This window comes from Phoxinus phoxinus, assembly GCF_949152265.1.
Source record: "Phoxinus phoxinus genome assembly, chromosome: 14".
NCBI classification, from domain to species: Eukaryota; Metazoa; Chordata; class Actinopteri; order Cypriniformes; family Leuciscidae; genus Phoxinus; species Phoxinus phoxinus.
This window is the reverse complement of record NC_136889.1, coordinates 14,416,368-14,433,781: the sequence shown is the minus strand read 5'-3', so window position 1 is coordinate 14,433,781 and position 17,414 is coordinate 14,416,368. Positions and strand designations below refer to the sequence as shown.

Sequence of the window (17,414 nt, the reverse complement as noted above, 5' to 3'; positions counted from 1 at the left end):
TCATTGATTAATGGGAAGCAAATTAATACATTGATTCCACATGCCAAAGTTGACAAACATTCAGTTTATTCCAATTCATTGAGGCACTAACATTTCATCATTGGATCAAATGCAAATAAAGGCACCATATATTTAGTTTAAAAAAAATACTATAAGCCATAGAATACAGTAATGTAATAGTGTTTCACCGGTCTCTATGGTGTTTAGCAAATCTCTGATCATTTATGTACTGTGAATGTGAAATGATTTAAAAGATAAAATTTGTCTTGAATGTACAAGTAATACTTATATCGGGAAAAGATCAAGTGTAACAGGCAGACAACACACAGTCAAAGCTGATATGGTGATAACTGTGATGCATGAAGATTTACAATATTTCTGATCCAGTTTTACAGGTTACAGAGGTTGACTGACAAGCTGTCAAGAGAGAGGATCCATTCAATAGACTGAGGCCTGATCTATGAAGCTTGCGAGGGTGATGTCACGCTGTGAGATTCCTCCACATTCATGAGTACTGAGGGTGATTTGAACCTACCAGAGATAAAACAGGCAGACAGGTCAACATGAAATAAAATTGGCCGCATTTATGTTCTTCACACACATTCATGGTCTTATTAATGATTAATCAGTACATATTATTACAATAAAAATTCTAATTCCTTATTTAGGCACTAATGCAATCACAGCGATGACCATGCTAGCCTTACTGATGATGGGCCAATCTATTTACCTTGTTATACACATTAAACCATTCGGGATGATGGTCCATTTTCTCAGCCTGTAGTGCTACTCTGGACATGAACCCAAAAGCCTAAAGGGAAAAGAGCATGTCATAGGGTAGGCTATATGTGTTGGGAAGTATGTCACTCTAAATAGTTGTATAGCCTTTGTTTCTTCTTGGTAGTTTTTCATAGTTTATTACCTGATTGAAGTCTTTGAAGAGGAACTCTTTGTAAATGGCATCTCTCCCCACCACCTCCACCCATTGAGCATTCCTAATCATGGGCAGGATGTGCTCTCTCTCCTCCATGGTGAGAGTCTGAATCTTCCCAGCCTTAGTGTTTAAAACAGTTCTGGTTAGAAAATATCCTTAAGTTAAGTCCGTAAGAATGAATGTTACAAAGCGCGTCACATCTCTGCGAGTAAGAAGTTTATATGCACTGCAATGGGATTGGTGAGCTACTTCACTGTGAAAAGTCATTTAATGCTTTGTTGTAACAGGAGAATATTACAGAATGGCTTGCTATCCCACAACTGAAAAGTTATCTGAAGGGGAATGATCAGATGTCATTTTTCAGCAAGACAATGCTCCTGCCCGAACTGCAAAGACAACCAAGAGAGAACAAGTCCAACAGGGTCATGTTTTGGCCTTGGTCAGAGTCCAGATTTGAACCCTATAGTGAATATATTTTTCAACTACTCATGAACTGTTTGAAGCCATTAACATTGAGTGGAACAACACTGATTCTTCTCCCTGTAAAAAGCTGTCTGCAAGTTTACACACACAGCTTAAACATTTAAAGAAAACAAAGGAAAAGGATATCCCATGGTAAGCTAATTTATCTACAGTTATTTTTGCAATTCTTGCTAATGTCCGGACTAGTGATTTGTGATTAAATGGTTAAGACCATTAAAAGACCACTACATATTTTGCCATTTCCCATGCCCAGGAGTGAGTGAGAGAGTGTGTGTGTGTGTGTGTATTACCTGCATAATAATATAACTAAACAGAAATTATTATAAAAATTAAATAGTACTGCATTTAATTGTAAATGTTTTAGATTCTAAGATATAATCATTATTTGTTAATAGAACAAATACTATTTGAACAGTTTTGCAAACACACACACTCTTAAGCAACTATTCCGAGGGGGATGTTTCAGAAAAAAGCACCGTGATTGGTTCTTGTGAGCCCCATATGGAAACAATGATGACTTGCATTTTCAATTTTAGGAGCTTCCACCATATGACTGTGGTCGGGGGAATGAAATTCCCAAGCAACTTAACCCTTCCCCTTTCCCCTTTAAGTAAAGATCACATGAGCTTTAAACACAGGTCTGTTACAAAAAGAAGACATTATTATATTGAAATGTGTATTTATAAAAAGGTAACTGACTTGAAAATGTAGCCTAGGCTTTCTACATTTCTCTATATGGTTTGTGATATGTTTTGTGCACTTTTAATTGAATGAAAAGGACATTTAGTTGATTTCTGTCAGCATTTTCTTTTGTACTATCCACACACACTATAATCCCTGAATGAACCATCAGTGAATTGCGTCAGAGAGCCTGTGCAAACACATGTCAGTCATGATGAAGCTCCAACACTGATAAAGCAGACTGACATCAACAGGTCTCTTAGCAACAGTGTAATCTGCTGAGCTAATGCTGCTGCACGAACAGAGACGCCACGACAAAGAAGGCGAAGTAAAGCCATGGCAGTTTTATCAAATCAATAACATACCTTGATATATTAATGATAACATGAGCACTATATATGTGCTTTTTAAAAATATATATACATGAACAATTGTAAATGGCAAAACACGAAAAAAAACTTGTGTCTAAAAAAAAAACTGTTCGAATAATACGAAAATAAAGCGTCAGATTTTAGAAATCACTGTTAATATAAAAATAGCACGATACCTGTTCAGCCCATTCCAGTTTTATTTGAAGCATCTCGTTTGTGGCAATGTTATGCATTTAATTTCAAAGATGAGAGTTATGTACAAATACACTAAAAGTGGCTGTTAATCCACATGTAATAATTAAGAATAAAAACACTTTTTTTTAAATACATATATGTTTTCTCTTACCATGTTGAAGGTGCTGTGTGAAGCGCTGCTATGGTCTCGTGCATGCAGCTGGATTTTTCAACCCGTGGCTAGAGCATGACATGTACGAATCCTACTATGGTGAGGAGACGTCTTATGAATATTAACTAAGTTGCGTATAGAGCATCACAGTCCCGCCCACAGCCGGTGCCGGAAGTAAAAATTCAATACAATTTCTCCATAGACATTTGGGGTATAAGCCATAAAAACGTAACCATACATGGTAGACTTAAAACCAGCAACGGCTGTACTAAGCGATTGTATATGCTCATATAAACGCCAAAAGTTCATGGGGCACTAACCTTGATTTGAGATAAATGCCTTTTATTCGCGATGTCTTGGATAAGTACTTCATTACCCACAATCCTAAACAATCCCACAGTGATGCATCTGATTGGTGGATGTCGTGTAAACCCCGCGAAGGTCCGGAGAGCGTTGCCATGGAAGCAGGATTCTAACAGTATCTGAACGGACTGTTTTCTTTAGCGGAAGCCATATAAATAGTTTTTAAATCAATTAAATTAATATTTTGTGTCAAATTATTTATTTATTTGGTAGGTAGCCATGTAATAAGCGGGATAATGTATAGCGAGTTGGTTGTTATAGCGAATACAACTCCCTTCAGGCTCCGCTTCGGGCTCATAATCAGCCTTTCGCGAGTTGTATTCGCTACGTTAAGTTAACAACCGCCTCGCTTTACATTATCCCTTACTTATAGTTCACTTTAGATAGGCTACTGTAGCCTTCATATGGTATGAGTCATATCAAGCATTTTATGATGCCACTGTCAAAACAATATTAAGCCTAGGCATATCTCTTCATGCATTTACTGAACATTTGTGTAATAATTCATGGCAAGTTAATAAACTGAATAATGTTCAAGAGCAGACCATGCACCGGTCCATGCATCAGACCGGTGGCGCTGTGCACTTTCTGGTTTGCTGACCATCACTTTTTAATTTTCACTTGTTGTGGATATTAAGAAAATACATTAAATGTTATTACAATTAAGGATGAACTATAACATCATGACAATGAGCATGGACCTCAACCTGTCCTGTCAGCTGCAGAGTGTCCTGTGTCATAAAGGGCTCTGAAATAAACACACAAACTAACGTTACACACTGACTGAACACACGTGTGTTGATGACTGAGCTGCACTATGTTGCTAACGTTTTGGTTAACCGCTTTCACACACGCACACAATATATTATTATTTTTATTTACACGATTATTACTGAAAGAACTGCTATTAACTACACATTTACTATATAAAATTCACTCAAAAGGCTCTTTCGCGGTTGGCTTCAGTCGACTTCAGTGAGGCGCGGTGGTTTATGGGATGAGTAGTTCCTCCGCTCGGAAATGAAAATATGTACACAGTCTTGTACCTTTGTCTTTTTTTGGATTTTCTCTTCGTTTTTTCACTCGAAATGATATGTTGTATGCTTATGAGTTCAGCCATCGCTGGTTATCCTCAGACATGCTCTAAAACTCTTTAGATACGGATTTTTCCAAGAGTCAATGGGAGAAATGAATGGGAAATTTACTTCCGGCACCAGAGCTCTCTCGGGCTGTGGGCGGGACTGTGATGCTCTATTGGACGCTATTGAAAGGTTACGTCAACACGCCCTATTTAATATTAAAGTAGGGGGCTAGGGGCCATCTTGCTGCTGCCCTGCCAGAAGCCTGAACAAAAGATGAGTGTAAAAAATATTTTTTTACAGTCTATAGTGAAAACCTTTTTTTGCAATCCAAAACAGTGAGAGAATAGAATACAAATTAGACCATGAACAAATAATAACAGCAGGATTCTACCTGCCTTCAGGCGACAAAAACAGTTAAAAAATGGCTTCTAGCATCAAGTTTGGGAAAATGCAAGCCATTTAATTGGTTAAAATGCACAACGACTGCTGTTCATGCTTGAAAAGATTTGGCACAACACACCATAATGAAATAAAAACACAGAAAAACAGAATAATTAACATGACAGAGAGTACAAACAGAGTTCTCATCCCTTTTGGCCTAAGATAAGATAATATTATTTTAATGAAGATAATGTCTGTTCTTCTCTTTTCTACTTAAATAAACTTAAGTTATAACATATTTTGGATGCTGATCATTGTTATTCGTGCCTTGTATATCATCACACACCTGCATGCAGTTTTTTTAGCAGTGTTGAATGCTTGATTCTGATTGGTTGAGGAAACTCACGGCTAAAGTAGTTCCAGGCAGGTCTTGACTCTTGACCGCATTACAGTTCCATATCACTTCGCCAATAAGGAAGACATATTCTGTCGAATCATTGCCAAATGATTTCAGTTGTTTCTTTACAGCCCACAGAAACAGAACCAAAACCAAAACCCACAACGACACTGACCTATATAGAATAGGATAAGGATAAAAACGACATTTTTTGCCACAAATTAGCTTTTTCACTAATGAGATGCAGATAAACGTAACGTTGGTTTCGCTAGTAGCCTAGACGCTATGAGAGACGCACAGACTGAGGTAATTCACACACACACACACACACACACACACACTCTCTCTCTCTCTCTCTCTCTCTCTCTCTCTCTCTCTAGCCTCCATTACTAGCTCTAAAATGACGTTTTGGAATTAGCAACGGAGCTAATAATAAATGCATATTAAGACACATCGGGTGTGCGTTCCGATGTCAATTAATCCTTACTTATCAGCATGGACTAGTCCTCCTAGACTAACTTAGTCAATCAAAGAGATAGTTCACCCTGCGCATAAAAAATAATAATCGCAGCCTTCGCGATTTCATAATCGCGTTTTCATGTAAATTGCGAATAATCGTGCAGCCCTACTTTATATGATGAACAGATTTAATTTAACCTTACCCTTTTATTAACATGTAATTTAAAATATTAAATCACACATCAGTTGTGGTAAAAGCATGTTCCACGTGTGATAACCAATGAGAGTGTCATTCTCCAGTTTGTGCTTCTGCAAGAACCAATGAGGTCCATTCTCGGGTTTGAGCTTCTGCAAGAACCAATGACGTTCATTCTCGTGTGTTAATCAGAAAGTTTGAGCTTCTGCAGGAGCCAATGAGGTTTGTTCTCGCGCATCAAGCAGGTTCGTTTGAGCTTGTTTGTGTTCGCTGATCAGTGTTTATGTGAATAAAATTCTAAATTAAATCTGTTCATCATATAAAGCGATGGAGTCTCTAAAGACAATTTGTACTAAATTGCTCAATTCATTCATATGGATTAGTTTTACGATCTCTTTATGAACTTTTCAAAGTGTCAAAGTGGTAGTTGCGTAGCTGTCTATGGAGGGACAAAAAGCTCTCAGATTTCATCAAAATATCTTAATTTGTGTTCCAAAGATCAACGAAAGTCTTACAGGTTTGGAATGACATGATGATGAGTAATTAATGACAGTATTTTCATTTTTGGGTGAACTATCCCTTTAACCTTCATATCTTCCGTAAATATTGTGGTGCCTTCTAGTAATAAAACTCCAACACATCTCAAAGATCACTGTAATCACATGTACAGTGATCTTTGAGCTTCCTTTTATTTTCATTTGCACAAAAAGAAGAAAAAGAAATACAGCAGATTTGAATTCGACAATGAAGATAATCAATATCTTGAATGTTTTCTTTTTTACTCTACTCTCAGCAGGGATGTGTGAAAGGCATCATGAAGGTAGGTCATACTAATGATATTCAAGTTGTTTAAAAAGTGTATTGATGAAATAAGTGTATTCATTGTATTGTTTGGATACTGCAATCTCAGTGCCTCTGTCCTTTTTTTTTTTAGTTTACAAGCTGAAAATGGATGAGGCCTTGCTAATATTCCATAATGAACTTCCATACAACATTAGTGTTTACTACACCTCAGATTACTGTTATAAGGTACTCCAAGTTGTTTAATTGTCTTGATTGTGACTTATGAGTGTTTCAAGCATTTTTGTACCAAAAAGAAAGAGAAAGAAATATAAATAAATTAGTTCCATTCACAATACAGGTTGAGTTTTGTAAGCAATATAAACCTTTATGTAATTGCCTATACTAACCTGTAGAGCCAGCTGGAACTGTCAAAATGGCTTATATTAATAAATGTTAAATTACAGATATCTCCGTCTTCTATAGTGTCTTTATCAGCCCCTTGCCACAGTTGGGAATGGACTTAATATTTCTGTGGTGGTGAGCACACAATTCACACTGACTCTAAGGATCGCACCTGTGGATGGAAACAGCACTCTGTGCGGGTAAGAATCACCTTGAACTACACCTCAACTTGCTAATTAAGGTGAATATATTATTTAACATCATCATGAACATTAAGATATTATTTTATTTTTTAAATTGGTACAGAAGGACCTTACATATAGGCTATATATAGCCCCAATAGACTGCATTTGCAGTCAGTGAGACTATTTATGACCATGTGTTTGAATGTGACCTGGCTTTAGTGCTGCCCTTTGGAGAATTCCTCACTGTGCATTGATCGCACTGCATTTTTGGGGTTAACAAGCTGACACTGAAATAATGATGAAAAAGACCATTAAGACATCAAAGCTTGTGGTCCTCTCACAAACCCTAGATGTTTCCAGCAGGAAAACGTCGTCATATTTACAAACAACCTGGGCCTCAAACAGCCATCAAGTTTTGGGCTATTTTCAAACGAGCTGTCGAGGGTGTCTGATTTCATAAGACAAGTCACAGTATCTCTCCCACACTGTGGCTGAAGTCTAGTCCTGGGCTTCTTTAAGATCGATACAGAGGTCCCTTTCCAGACCGAGCCATTATCGATTTACCTTCTCCCCCAAAGAACATGCTGGCCACTATGTCATTCCCAGGTCGATCAATAAAGGCTTATAGTGCACATTTTGGGGGATGAAAAAGGTGAAATGGGTTCAAAAGTTGCAGTTTTCTCTGTTGCCCTCTAGATGGCCCCCTTCAGCCTCTTGTATGTCATTTGTTTGTTATAATTCTTCTCCATACTGCTACAAAGAGGCATGTATATATACAATACAATCAGAAAATACAAAAATATTGGTGATAAACCATATCAATCATTTTGACTTTAATAAATATAAAGACAAAGTTGATTTTTGGACTGCTTTAGGTAAACAGTTACATGACAGGCTACTTACATCAGTCAGTAAACTATTTGTGGTTAACAAGAAAACAACTATTCATAAATTTGAAAATGCTGGTAATAATGTGTAACAGAAAATGTATATAACATTTCAAAAGAGTAAAGCTTTTTAAACAAAACATTAACAATTCAATAACCGTCATCATGATTATAAGGATGTGATGGATGGATCAGTGTTTTATTACATGTTGATGACATTATTTCTCCTCCCTAGTCTGAGTCAGACATTTGAGGAAGCTGGCCATTATTCTCTCTGGATGAGGCAGCCTAACTTGCTAAATGATGTAACCTGTACTCTCACTGTGGATAGGAGACCGAATAATGCATACTTGCGTAAGTATACATACTGTGTAATTAACAACATTAAATAAGTCACCAAAAGACATGTATTGTGTTCCAAAGTCCAGCAGGGAAGTGCCTCCCTCATATCCCAGGAGTCAGTTGAGACTATTGATCCGATGAACTGCTAATTTCTTGAAAAAAAAAGGAAAAGAAAAGCTCAAAGAAAAGCTTTTCTGCCATGTTTGTTTTGGAAGATGCCCCGGGAGGGGAGGATTGTGGGAAATACATTAGAGGAGCGTGAAGGATTAAAGCATAATGGGGTTTTGAAAGCACCACGCTCTATAATGTACAGTCTACTTTGCAATAGTGCAGATTATGTTGTAGATCAGACTTTTAAGGGCAAGTAGCCATTATCTGTCAGATATATGGCCAGTGTGACTAAACTCCCGGCTATATGATGAGCTTCCATTAGCCAGACTGGTTGGTGATTACACTCCAGCTCCAAAGGGCTCTTACAACTTAAGCGATGGTGCTAGTGATCAGCAAATGTTAAGAAGAACAGAAGGACACTGAACAAAAAAACAAAAACAATGCTGTTATCAAATTAATTGCACCACCCAGAGTGACACTATTTTAAGCCCGTCTTGACCTGAAAAATTGAAACTCTGACCTCAATCTTGGGTCTATGATGAATACAGGCAGTAAATTGTACAAACATGCAGTAATTGGCCTGCTTAACCTTAGATACTAATTAACATTTAGACTGAACTGTGCAAATTAGAGTAAATTTAAGTGTTGCTGATTCTCAACTTAAGCAATTAGTGTAAAATAATTTACTGTGAAATAACAGTATAATTTACTGAGGATTATTAGACGGTGATGATCAGAATTGATTGTATAACAAAGGAGGCGTTGTAGCTCTTGATTACAGCAAGGGTTATGCCATGGATCTCCAAAAATGATGACCGCCGCCTTAAAATATAAAGGGATTTATATTTTCAGGTATACTTTCACTGTGTGTAAAATATTAAGTGTGATATTATAATAAAAAACATGCCTCTAAAATGAAATAATTAGTTTCCATGTTGTAATTAAGCAAACTGTATGTTTAAATACCCCCCCCCCCCCCCCCCACACACACACACACACACACACACACATACACACACCTCAAAGTTAACTTTAAAAACGTCTTAAAATAGACCAGCAAAATTCTGGACCCCACAGAACTACTGTAGGCTATATGCAGTTTATGTTCTTATTTCTTACTGTTAAAACCAGGGCTGTCGATAGATTTAAAAACTGATTAATCTCATTATTTAAATAAAAAAAATTTGTAAAAAGATAATCTCATAATAATAATATCAGATTATATTTCAAATAAATACAATTATAACTTTGACAGCACTAAACATGCATATAAACAAAACATGCTAAACTAAAGTACCGGTTCTAAGATTTTAGTTTGTTTTCTGTTTTTTTCTTAGTAGCACTAGCAACCAATCAGCTTATCTGACCTCTCAAGTTAAAGGACATTTGAGGCAGGACAAACATGACATGTTTAAAAGTACTCTAGAGTGGGCAGAGTGTTAGGTGTACATGGCGTGTTTATTTATCTCAGGGCCAGTTTGTCCAGGCTCCTGAACTCAGTCATCACTATAGTATCATCACAGCTTCACTGTTTCCCCTCATGTCATCAAGTGTATTCACACTTTGATCAAATGGTGCTTTCTTTGTTTGTTTTTCCGCTTAAGGCCTCCACTGTTCCACCAAACAGTGATCGCTTGAGATCACCGGGTGTAACATGTCCATTTGATTATCCATGATATTCTGTGTGAGGGCTGTTCTCCATGTTTTGATTGTAAAAGATGATAAACGGTGGGCTTCCAATTTTGACCTTACGTAAGCATTATGTAACAATGTTGAACTCCATTTGGTTTTATGGAAAGTGAAAAAGTATATCAAATGCTCCTGATCTCACTTCAGTATGATTTTCAGTTTTATTTTATCTTGCTATACACAAACTCAATAAAGACGTCTGCAGCTTCCCAATACTTGGAATATGACACATTCATGCTTCCTGTTTTACACCTTCCCCTAAGCAGCCAGTATCTTGGAGGACGGCCTCTGGCAGCCAATATGATCTGTTCCATCATGCACTGTGAAAATATTGCCTCAGTAGATGGCATTATTGGAGACCCAAGGCTAGGGTTTCATAGATTGATTGTACGCCTATAGACTGGTTTCAGATTACATAAAAGGACACTGCTGGATTCTTGAGAGCTCCCTTGTGGCGTAGCATGGGTGACAGGGGCTGTTCAGAGCAAAAGCTGAGAAAATCGTATAAACTGAACATGTTTTTAACCCTTTACTTTGAATTACTCTAACAGACTACTTGCTGTCTGCAAGGAACATTCACAGGATCCTTATTGCTAAACATTAAAAACAAGTTCCCCTCACAATAACTGCAGAAAAAGTGTGTATAACCTTTGCTCTTATGTGTTTGATATTGATTCTTTAGCGCTGTTGGCGGCATTCTTGATTCTGGCTTCTGTCGCTGTATTTTCGGCCTCTTTGCCTTGTATACTCAGGTAACAATATTACCTGTTTTTCTCTTTCAAATTTGAGGAATTACTCTACCGTTCAAAAGTTTGGGTTCAGTAGGATTTTTTTTTCTTTTAATTATTACTTTTATTCAGCAACAATGCATTAAATCGACAGAAAAGACATTTATACATTTTTTTAAATTATAAAAATTTCAAATTACAAAATCCTAAAAAATGTATCATGATGCGTCTGAAATCGCATACTGTATAGTAGGTACCAGAGGTGTAAAGTCCAGGGGTAAGAAAGTAAATGTCCTGCCATATGTTTATTCCACCCATGAACTCAGCCAGCTGATTTCACTAATGATTTCTATCTCCTGGCTGAAAAACGGTGCTAATTAGCAAATCCAGGTGATTGGAACAAAATACTGAGGAGGACTTTTACTTTCTGAACCTGGACTTTTCACCTCTGGTAGGTTCTACATTTTAGTTTTAGTTTTTTTACTGACTTTGCAACCAAAAAAAAAGAAGTTCTATAATATGAAAGTGTGTAGGATGAAATTCGATTGTAACATATCCACCATGTTGTCATTATCATGTGACCGATAGCATCAGTTAAATCGCTTCACCTCATGGGATAGTAAAGTGTCCATTCAGAATCTCGGCAGAAGTAGGAAATCATCCGGGTACATTTCGCCTACTGTTTTATGATTACTATGAATTCGGACATACTACTTTGCTCACATACTGTTTTTCGCCTACTATTTACTGTATATGGAAGTAGCCATATTCGGACGCAGCGATAACTTTAACAAATATATTAAGCTGCACAACTTTTTTTAACATTCATAATATGAAATGTTTCTTGAGCACAAAATCAGAATGTTAGAATGATTTTTGAAGGACCATGTGACACTGAAGATTGGAGTAATGCTGAAAATTTTGCTTTGTCGTCACAGAAAACAATATTACTAGTTTAATTGTATGTTTTTGATTAAAAAAAAAATGCAGATTTGGTGAGCATAAGATACTTATTTCAAACACACAAAGAAAAATACAGAATTTTGAATGGCAGTGTATGTAAACCAGTTTTTTTTTTCATGTTTAAACATAACATTTGTTTAAGTTGAATTCACATACATTTTTTATACCTCTACAGATGCAGCTGTACGCTGAAGCTAAAGAATCGAATCTGCTGTCACAGGTCTCAAAACTCCATGGAAATGGTGAGGGCAAACCGGTTCATGCATCATACAATAGGAACATATGTTATGCGTCAAACACTGTGAATTGGTTTATGGTTCATAGCAATCCAAATCTGCAATTTCCAGGATGATCACATCTAAAATGAAAATGGCTCATAGAGATGTCTATGGAGCCTTGTAGTGGATATAGTTTAATTTTCTGGGGTATTGCTTGATTTTCCTGGTCTGAAAGTTTGATTAGCTTTGTCTGTGGCCTATCATGCAGTTGTTTGGAGAGCCAGAGCAGGAAGAGGGTAATGCTAATTTCTTTCTGATGGATCTCACTGCCATTGCAAGACCATATGGTGAATGGGAGCATCTTCCTTTGGAAATGAGAGAAACTATTCATGCTATCCAAACATGCTTGAGGCTGCAGTGCTCACGCTACCCAAACATGGGCAAAGCCACGACTGATTTTTGAAATTAATTTATTTGGAGTTCTAAATCCCGAAATCTTAATTTCCTCATTTGACACCAATTATAATCATTATTCTTTTAGTTATGTGCAACATTGTCTTAAAATATATATATGATATTATTGGCTTTGTTTGTATATACAGACATAGTACTGTGCGAAAGTCTTATTTACAGTACCGTATATATTTTTCTGTAGTTTGTCAGTAGGAAATATCAGTTTACATTTCCAAACATTCTTTTTTGCTATTAATTATAATAATCCAGTGAGATTTTTGTATGCACAAGGAGTCTGACCAGGCATAAGCCGGTATGATCCACACAGAGATCTGATCTCACCATCATCGAGTCTGTCTGTGATTAAACAGAAAAAACTGAGACAGACTAAATCCATAAGAACTGTGACAATGTCTCCAAGATGCTTGAAGAAACCTTCCTGCAAAGCTACCTAAAAACTGTGTAAGTGTACCTAGGACAAAAGCTGTTTTAAATTCTAAGGGTGGTCACATCAAATATTGATTTGATTTTGTTAATAGAAGTTAATTAATAATCAAAATATTTTCGACATTATTTTTTAAAGCATGCTCACTTGTGCCTAAAACTTTTCACTGTACTGTAGCTTTGCAGGAAGGTTTCTTCAAGCGTCTTGGAGACATTTGCCACAGTTCTTCTGGATTTTCTTTGTAAACTGTTGCATTCCTGATTTTCCCTGTCTGGATTATCTTGGTTTGTATTTTTCTTTTAATAAACTGTTGCTGCACTTGGATTCTCACCTCTCCTCATCTCTACTTTTAAAACGTAACAATTATATATATATATATATTACATTATGGCTCGGTTTTACAGACAGGGCTTAGATTAAGCCAGGGTATTTAAGTATCTTTTGTAAGTGTTGCTTAGAGAGAAAAAACATTACTGGTGTGCATCTTGACAAAACAATGGCACTGAAAAATTTTAAGATATCTCATTACAAGTTGCTTTTTAGTTAAAACAGTTTTATTCTGGGACTAGCTTAAGCCTTGTCTGTGAAACCGGGGGTATATATTTAATACTTAATCCCATTTTATTGTATAATATTTGTTTAAAGTATATTTTTACATTATATAAAGTATATTATTGAATTTTCTAACTGAAACATTCTTAGCTTAAATAGTTTTCATGCTAATTAAGAAAAAAAATTGATATGCTTATTTACAAATACGTCTTTGTAAACTTAGAAATAACTGTGCCTTAAAATTCATACTGAATTTATTGTTTTTGCTTATTTTAGGAGGAGGCAAATAATGAACATTGTGTGGACAAAAGCAAAACAAAGTCATCCAGACTGAAGTCACTGGACACATTTCGAGGGTATGTGGCAAAAAAACTTTTTTTCATTTATTTGGACTAAAACAGTAACAACTTAATTTTGTACCCGTTGAACTCTCTCAATTCTATGAACCTAATATTTATCATTGTCATTGACTTGATGGCCGCATTCACTCAGAGAATGTATTGTGAGACTAAGGAGATTGCAAGGGGTCACGGGCTGGACGTACACTCACTCGAGCCATTGTTTCTAGTGTTCGCTCTAGGCATCATCTCTAATATCTTTTGCTTCTATGGTGGGGAACAGTGGATTGCTGTTGAGCAAGGGTGATGTGATTTAATCGGGAAGCCCAGCAGGGCTTGATAGTGGCTTGGGGGCAAACACATAAGCACGCCTCTCCCGAAACAGGAAGCTGCTGTGGCTTTGACCTCTCACATCCCAGTAATTGATGTAATAATACAGGCATCATATCAGCACATATTCAGCAGGCTGTAGATCTGGAGCTGGGGAGGATATGACTTCCCAGATCGAGATTTGTGTAATGGATAATCCATGTGTGTTGCAAAAGTGCTTTTCAGATAGCAATCAGCAGTGGCGATTTGTACTATCAATGACAGTAAGAATGACAATAAGCTTTTATAGTTCTTAGAATTGCCCGTCACCATAATGTTTTCCCCACCTTTTTATGTGAAACTTTTCATAAATGTTCCATTCATATTGATATTTCTTGTAAACCATAGTGCTGAAAACAGATGTTCCACTCAGTCTACACCTGCTTTTGCTCTTGTATATGAAACAGTCCATTTCCTTGTTAAGCCTAATGGTTTTATCAGTGTGGCTGGAGACTGGTTCTTTGTTTCACCGTTTCCTTCATTTCAGCCTACATATTCTGTAATATGGAACTAGAGTGCTGAATTTGAATATGATATAGACATCATCTCATAGACTCGGAGGATGACATCACAGCTGGCTTGTCAGGTCTGTTGATTCATGATGTCGAGGTAATATTGGATTCTGCAACAAATGCATGATATTTCACAAGAGCTTTACAGTTATTGCAGGTCCAAAACAAAATCAACACTGTGCAAAGTACACATGGGATCCCTGATTTGGCTATACGTGGAAGTTAATAATGTCGGTAGATGTCTTTGGCTCTCTGTGAGAATATCAACCCGGAGAAAGCCCGTAGTGTTGCAACTCCCATGCTGTATAACATGAAATATGGCCTGTCCAGCAGTGAGTCAAAACTTTTCACTGAAGACAGAAGCATCTGTCATCTGCCCACCGCCCTGGTGAAATTGTTGCGGCTACGTTTTTCCCTCAGAACTGAAGAACAGCGCCCTCAATTCATCAGATGCCATCAACATGATATATAGTATAACTGTAGACTTTGTTTGCATTTTAATTTTTTTAAAAGGATCTGGTTTTTAATCTCGCCAGCCAGAAGCCTGCAGCCAGTTTCCTCATATTTGTGATTACAAATTGAGGTTGGTGGTTTTGTAATGATAAGGTACACTAACAGCAAATCTACCCACAACAAAACGTTCCCAATTAGTTAAATATACCCAATACTTTCCTAAGCAGGAAACTCCTTACTTTTAATCACAGGTTTAGTTTTGTTTTTGATGTTTGGCATTTACTATGTAATTTGAATGTAAATCGTACTCCTGTTGCAACTCCTCTGTTTTAATAATTTTTCGTAATTATGTTTTACCTGTACTAGTTTTATTTGATATCTCAGGCTTTTTACAGTGAGAACTGCAGTATATATAAATCACAAATGTGCCCATTCAGGGATTACAAAGAGCTATAGCAAATGACAATGACAAATACACACTGGGAGTTACTGCCAAAAAAAGTTTTTTTGCTATGGTTAACAACAATTGATAATGAGAGGCAACACAAAAACATTATTTTACTGTCTGCTGCAGTTTTTTTTTATTACATTCAGGTTATGACATAAAGACAAAGGAAGCTTAAAGCCATAAAATATTTAATGTCCACTAGAAGGCTTTTTTTTAAGAAGATTGAACGCCTCCCTAACACTGAGGGTTTTTTAATTAAAATGATTGGCTATAACATGCTATATAGCAAACATTGTGCTGTAGTCTCATCTTGAAAATGACTTAACCTTTGTCTTTGTTACTATGGATACTAATGGTTGCAGTCGCAAAGTGTGTGTGCGAGAAAGAGAGAGTGTGTGTGAAAGAGAGAGAGACAAGAAAGACAAAGGCATGCTTACTTTAATAGTGCTCTTTAGAGGATGGCATGTGATTAAAATCTTGTATCAGCAGGTTAGGCCTAAAAGGAGCAGTAATGGTCTCTGTTCTGATCTGCTAATTGAATTTGGTGAGGAAAAATTTAGATCGTTTAGATAGTGAAGTTTATCTGAAGGTCTATGCAGTGCTTTGGTTTCTCAGTATGTTCTTATACTGAGAAACCATAGAGAACACACTTCAACACCATGATCTATGTGTTGTCAGTTTAATAGCTGAGGGGTTATCTCTGAGTTTGATCACCTAAATCAATTTCGTGTCCACAGGTATATTTTATGCTGCGTAGTGCAAACATGCATTTTCTGACATGCAATAAAAAAAACATCTCCTGCTGCTGCTAATTCAATGTAGTGTTCCATCACGCACAATAAGTTGCAGCTTGGCTTCGTTGCTCTAAGTTACACGTCTACAATAAATTACAGCCGAGGGCTTTAGTCAGCACTTCTGGGTGGGGCGATTCAGAGGACAACCGTTCATTTCCTGAGTGATTCATAATGCTTAGGTTGCATTACCTTACACAGCATTTCGTCTTTGATATATAAAACAAATACTAAACCCTCTTGCCTTATGATCCATAATATTGATACAGTTTACCTCAAATGTACAAGTGAGAGTTGAGGGACTGGACGATATTTTATAAAGATATTTTATGTTTGTTTGTTTGTATACAGTTTGAAACTTTGGAGTCAGTCTCTTATGCTCACTACGGCTGCATTTATTTGATCAGAAATACAGTAAACATATCTTGAGAAATATAAATAAATAACTCTTTAATTAAATAACTCTTTTCTTTTATATTATTAAATATAAATGTAATTTACTGATGATGTCAAATCTAAAATTTCATCAGCCATTACTGCAGTCTTCAGTGTCACATGATCCTTCAGAAATCATTCTAATATGATGATTTGGTGCTCAAGAAATATTTATTAATATTATCAATGTTAAAATGGTTCTGCTACTTAGTATTTTTGTGGAAACTAGAGATGCACTGATTACAATTTTCTAGGCCGATTCCGATTTTTCATTGAGTTTGACCTGCCGATACCGATTTTAGCCGATTCCGATTTCATTTTTTCAAACCACTTTACAGCACACAGAAATATTTTTTTTTGTATATACTTTTTCATATACTTTTACCCAAACTGAACAAAAAAACAAGTTTAAATGGGTAAATTTTCTATAAATATTTTTGAGTCTTCATTTTCTTTTCTGATATAGCCTACTCCAGTTCTTGTTAAAACACTCTAGACAAATTCTGTGCATTTTGGGCACTTTTTGTGTGAAATCATATTTATTTTGTCCATCAAAAGTGTGCTTTCACTTTAATTGAAAAATAGACTCGGCGCCGAAACCCACGATTCACTGCTGC

The 17,414-nt window shown here is 36.4% G+C and overlaps 2 protein-coding genes across 10 annotated transcripts in view; one reads left to right on the top strand and one right to left on the bottom strand.

Annotated features, from left to right (window-relative positions):
• Positions 1–44: 44 nt before the first annotated feature.
• pcbd1 (pterin-4 alpha-carbinolamine dehydratase/dimerization cofactor of hepatocyte nuclear factor 1 alpha) lies at positions 45–2,947 on the bottom strand. The gene is made up of 4 exons (XM_079634195.1): positions 2,816–2,947; positions 923–1,054; positions 731–811; positions 45–531 (listed from the first exon to the last, which is right to left on the bottom strand). Exons 1-4 carry the CDS (start codon positions 2,816–2,818, stop codon positions 439–441), a joined length of 309 nt encoding a protein of 102 aa, XP_079490321.1. The 5' UTR covers positions 2,819–2,947; the 3' UTR covers positions 45–438.
• A 2,015-nt stretch (positions 2,948–4,962) lies between these two features.
• The window catches only part of LOC307009941 (heparan-alpha-glucosaminide N-acetyltransferase), a 28,410-nt gene continuing 15,958 nt past the window's right edge, over positions 4,963–17,414 (top strand). The window contains exons 1-8 of one of the 9 annotated variants that reach the window (XM_079634188.1): positions 4,963–5,344; positions 6,487–6,513; positions 6,628–6,722; positions 6,960–7,078; positions 8,186–8,304; positions 10,775–10,844; positions 11,959–12,025; positions 13,728–13,807. In XM_079634188.1, the coding sequence (XP_079490314.1) occupies positions 6,492–6,513; positions 6,628–6,722; positions 6,960–7,078; positions 8,186–8,304; positions 10,775–10,844; positions 11,959–12,025; positions 13,728–13,807 (572 nt within the window). In that variant the 5' untranslated portion in view covers positions 4,963–5,344; positions 6,487–6,491. Of the gene's footprint in view, positions 5,345–5,557; positions 5,939–6,070; positions 6,211–6,486; positions 6,514–6,627; positions 6,723–6,940; positions 7,120–8,185; positions 8,305–10,774; positions 10,845–11,958; positions 12,026–13,727; positions 13,808–17,414 lie in introns of those variants that run through there. The other 8 variants (XM_079634189.1, XM_079634191.1, XM_079634187.1 and 5 more) reach the window with 8 other exon arrangements.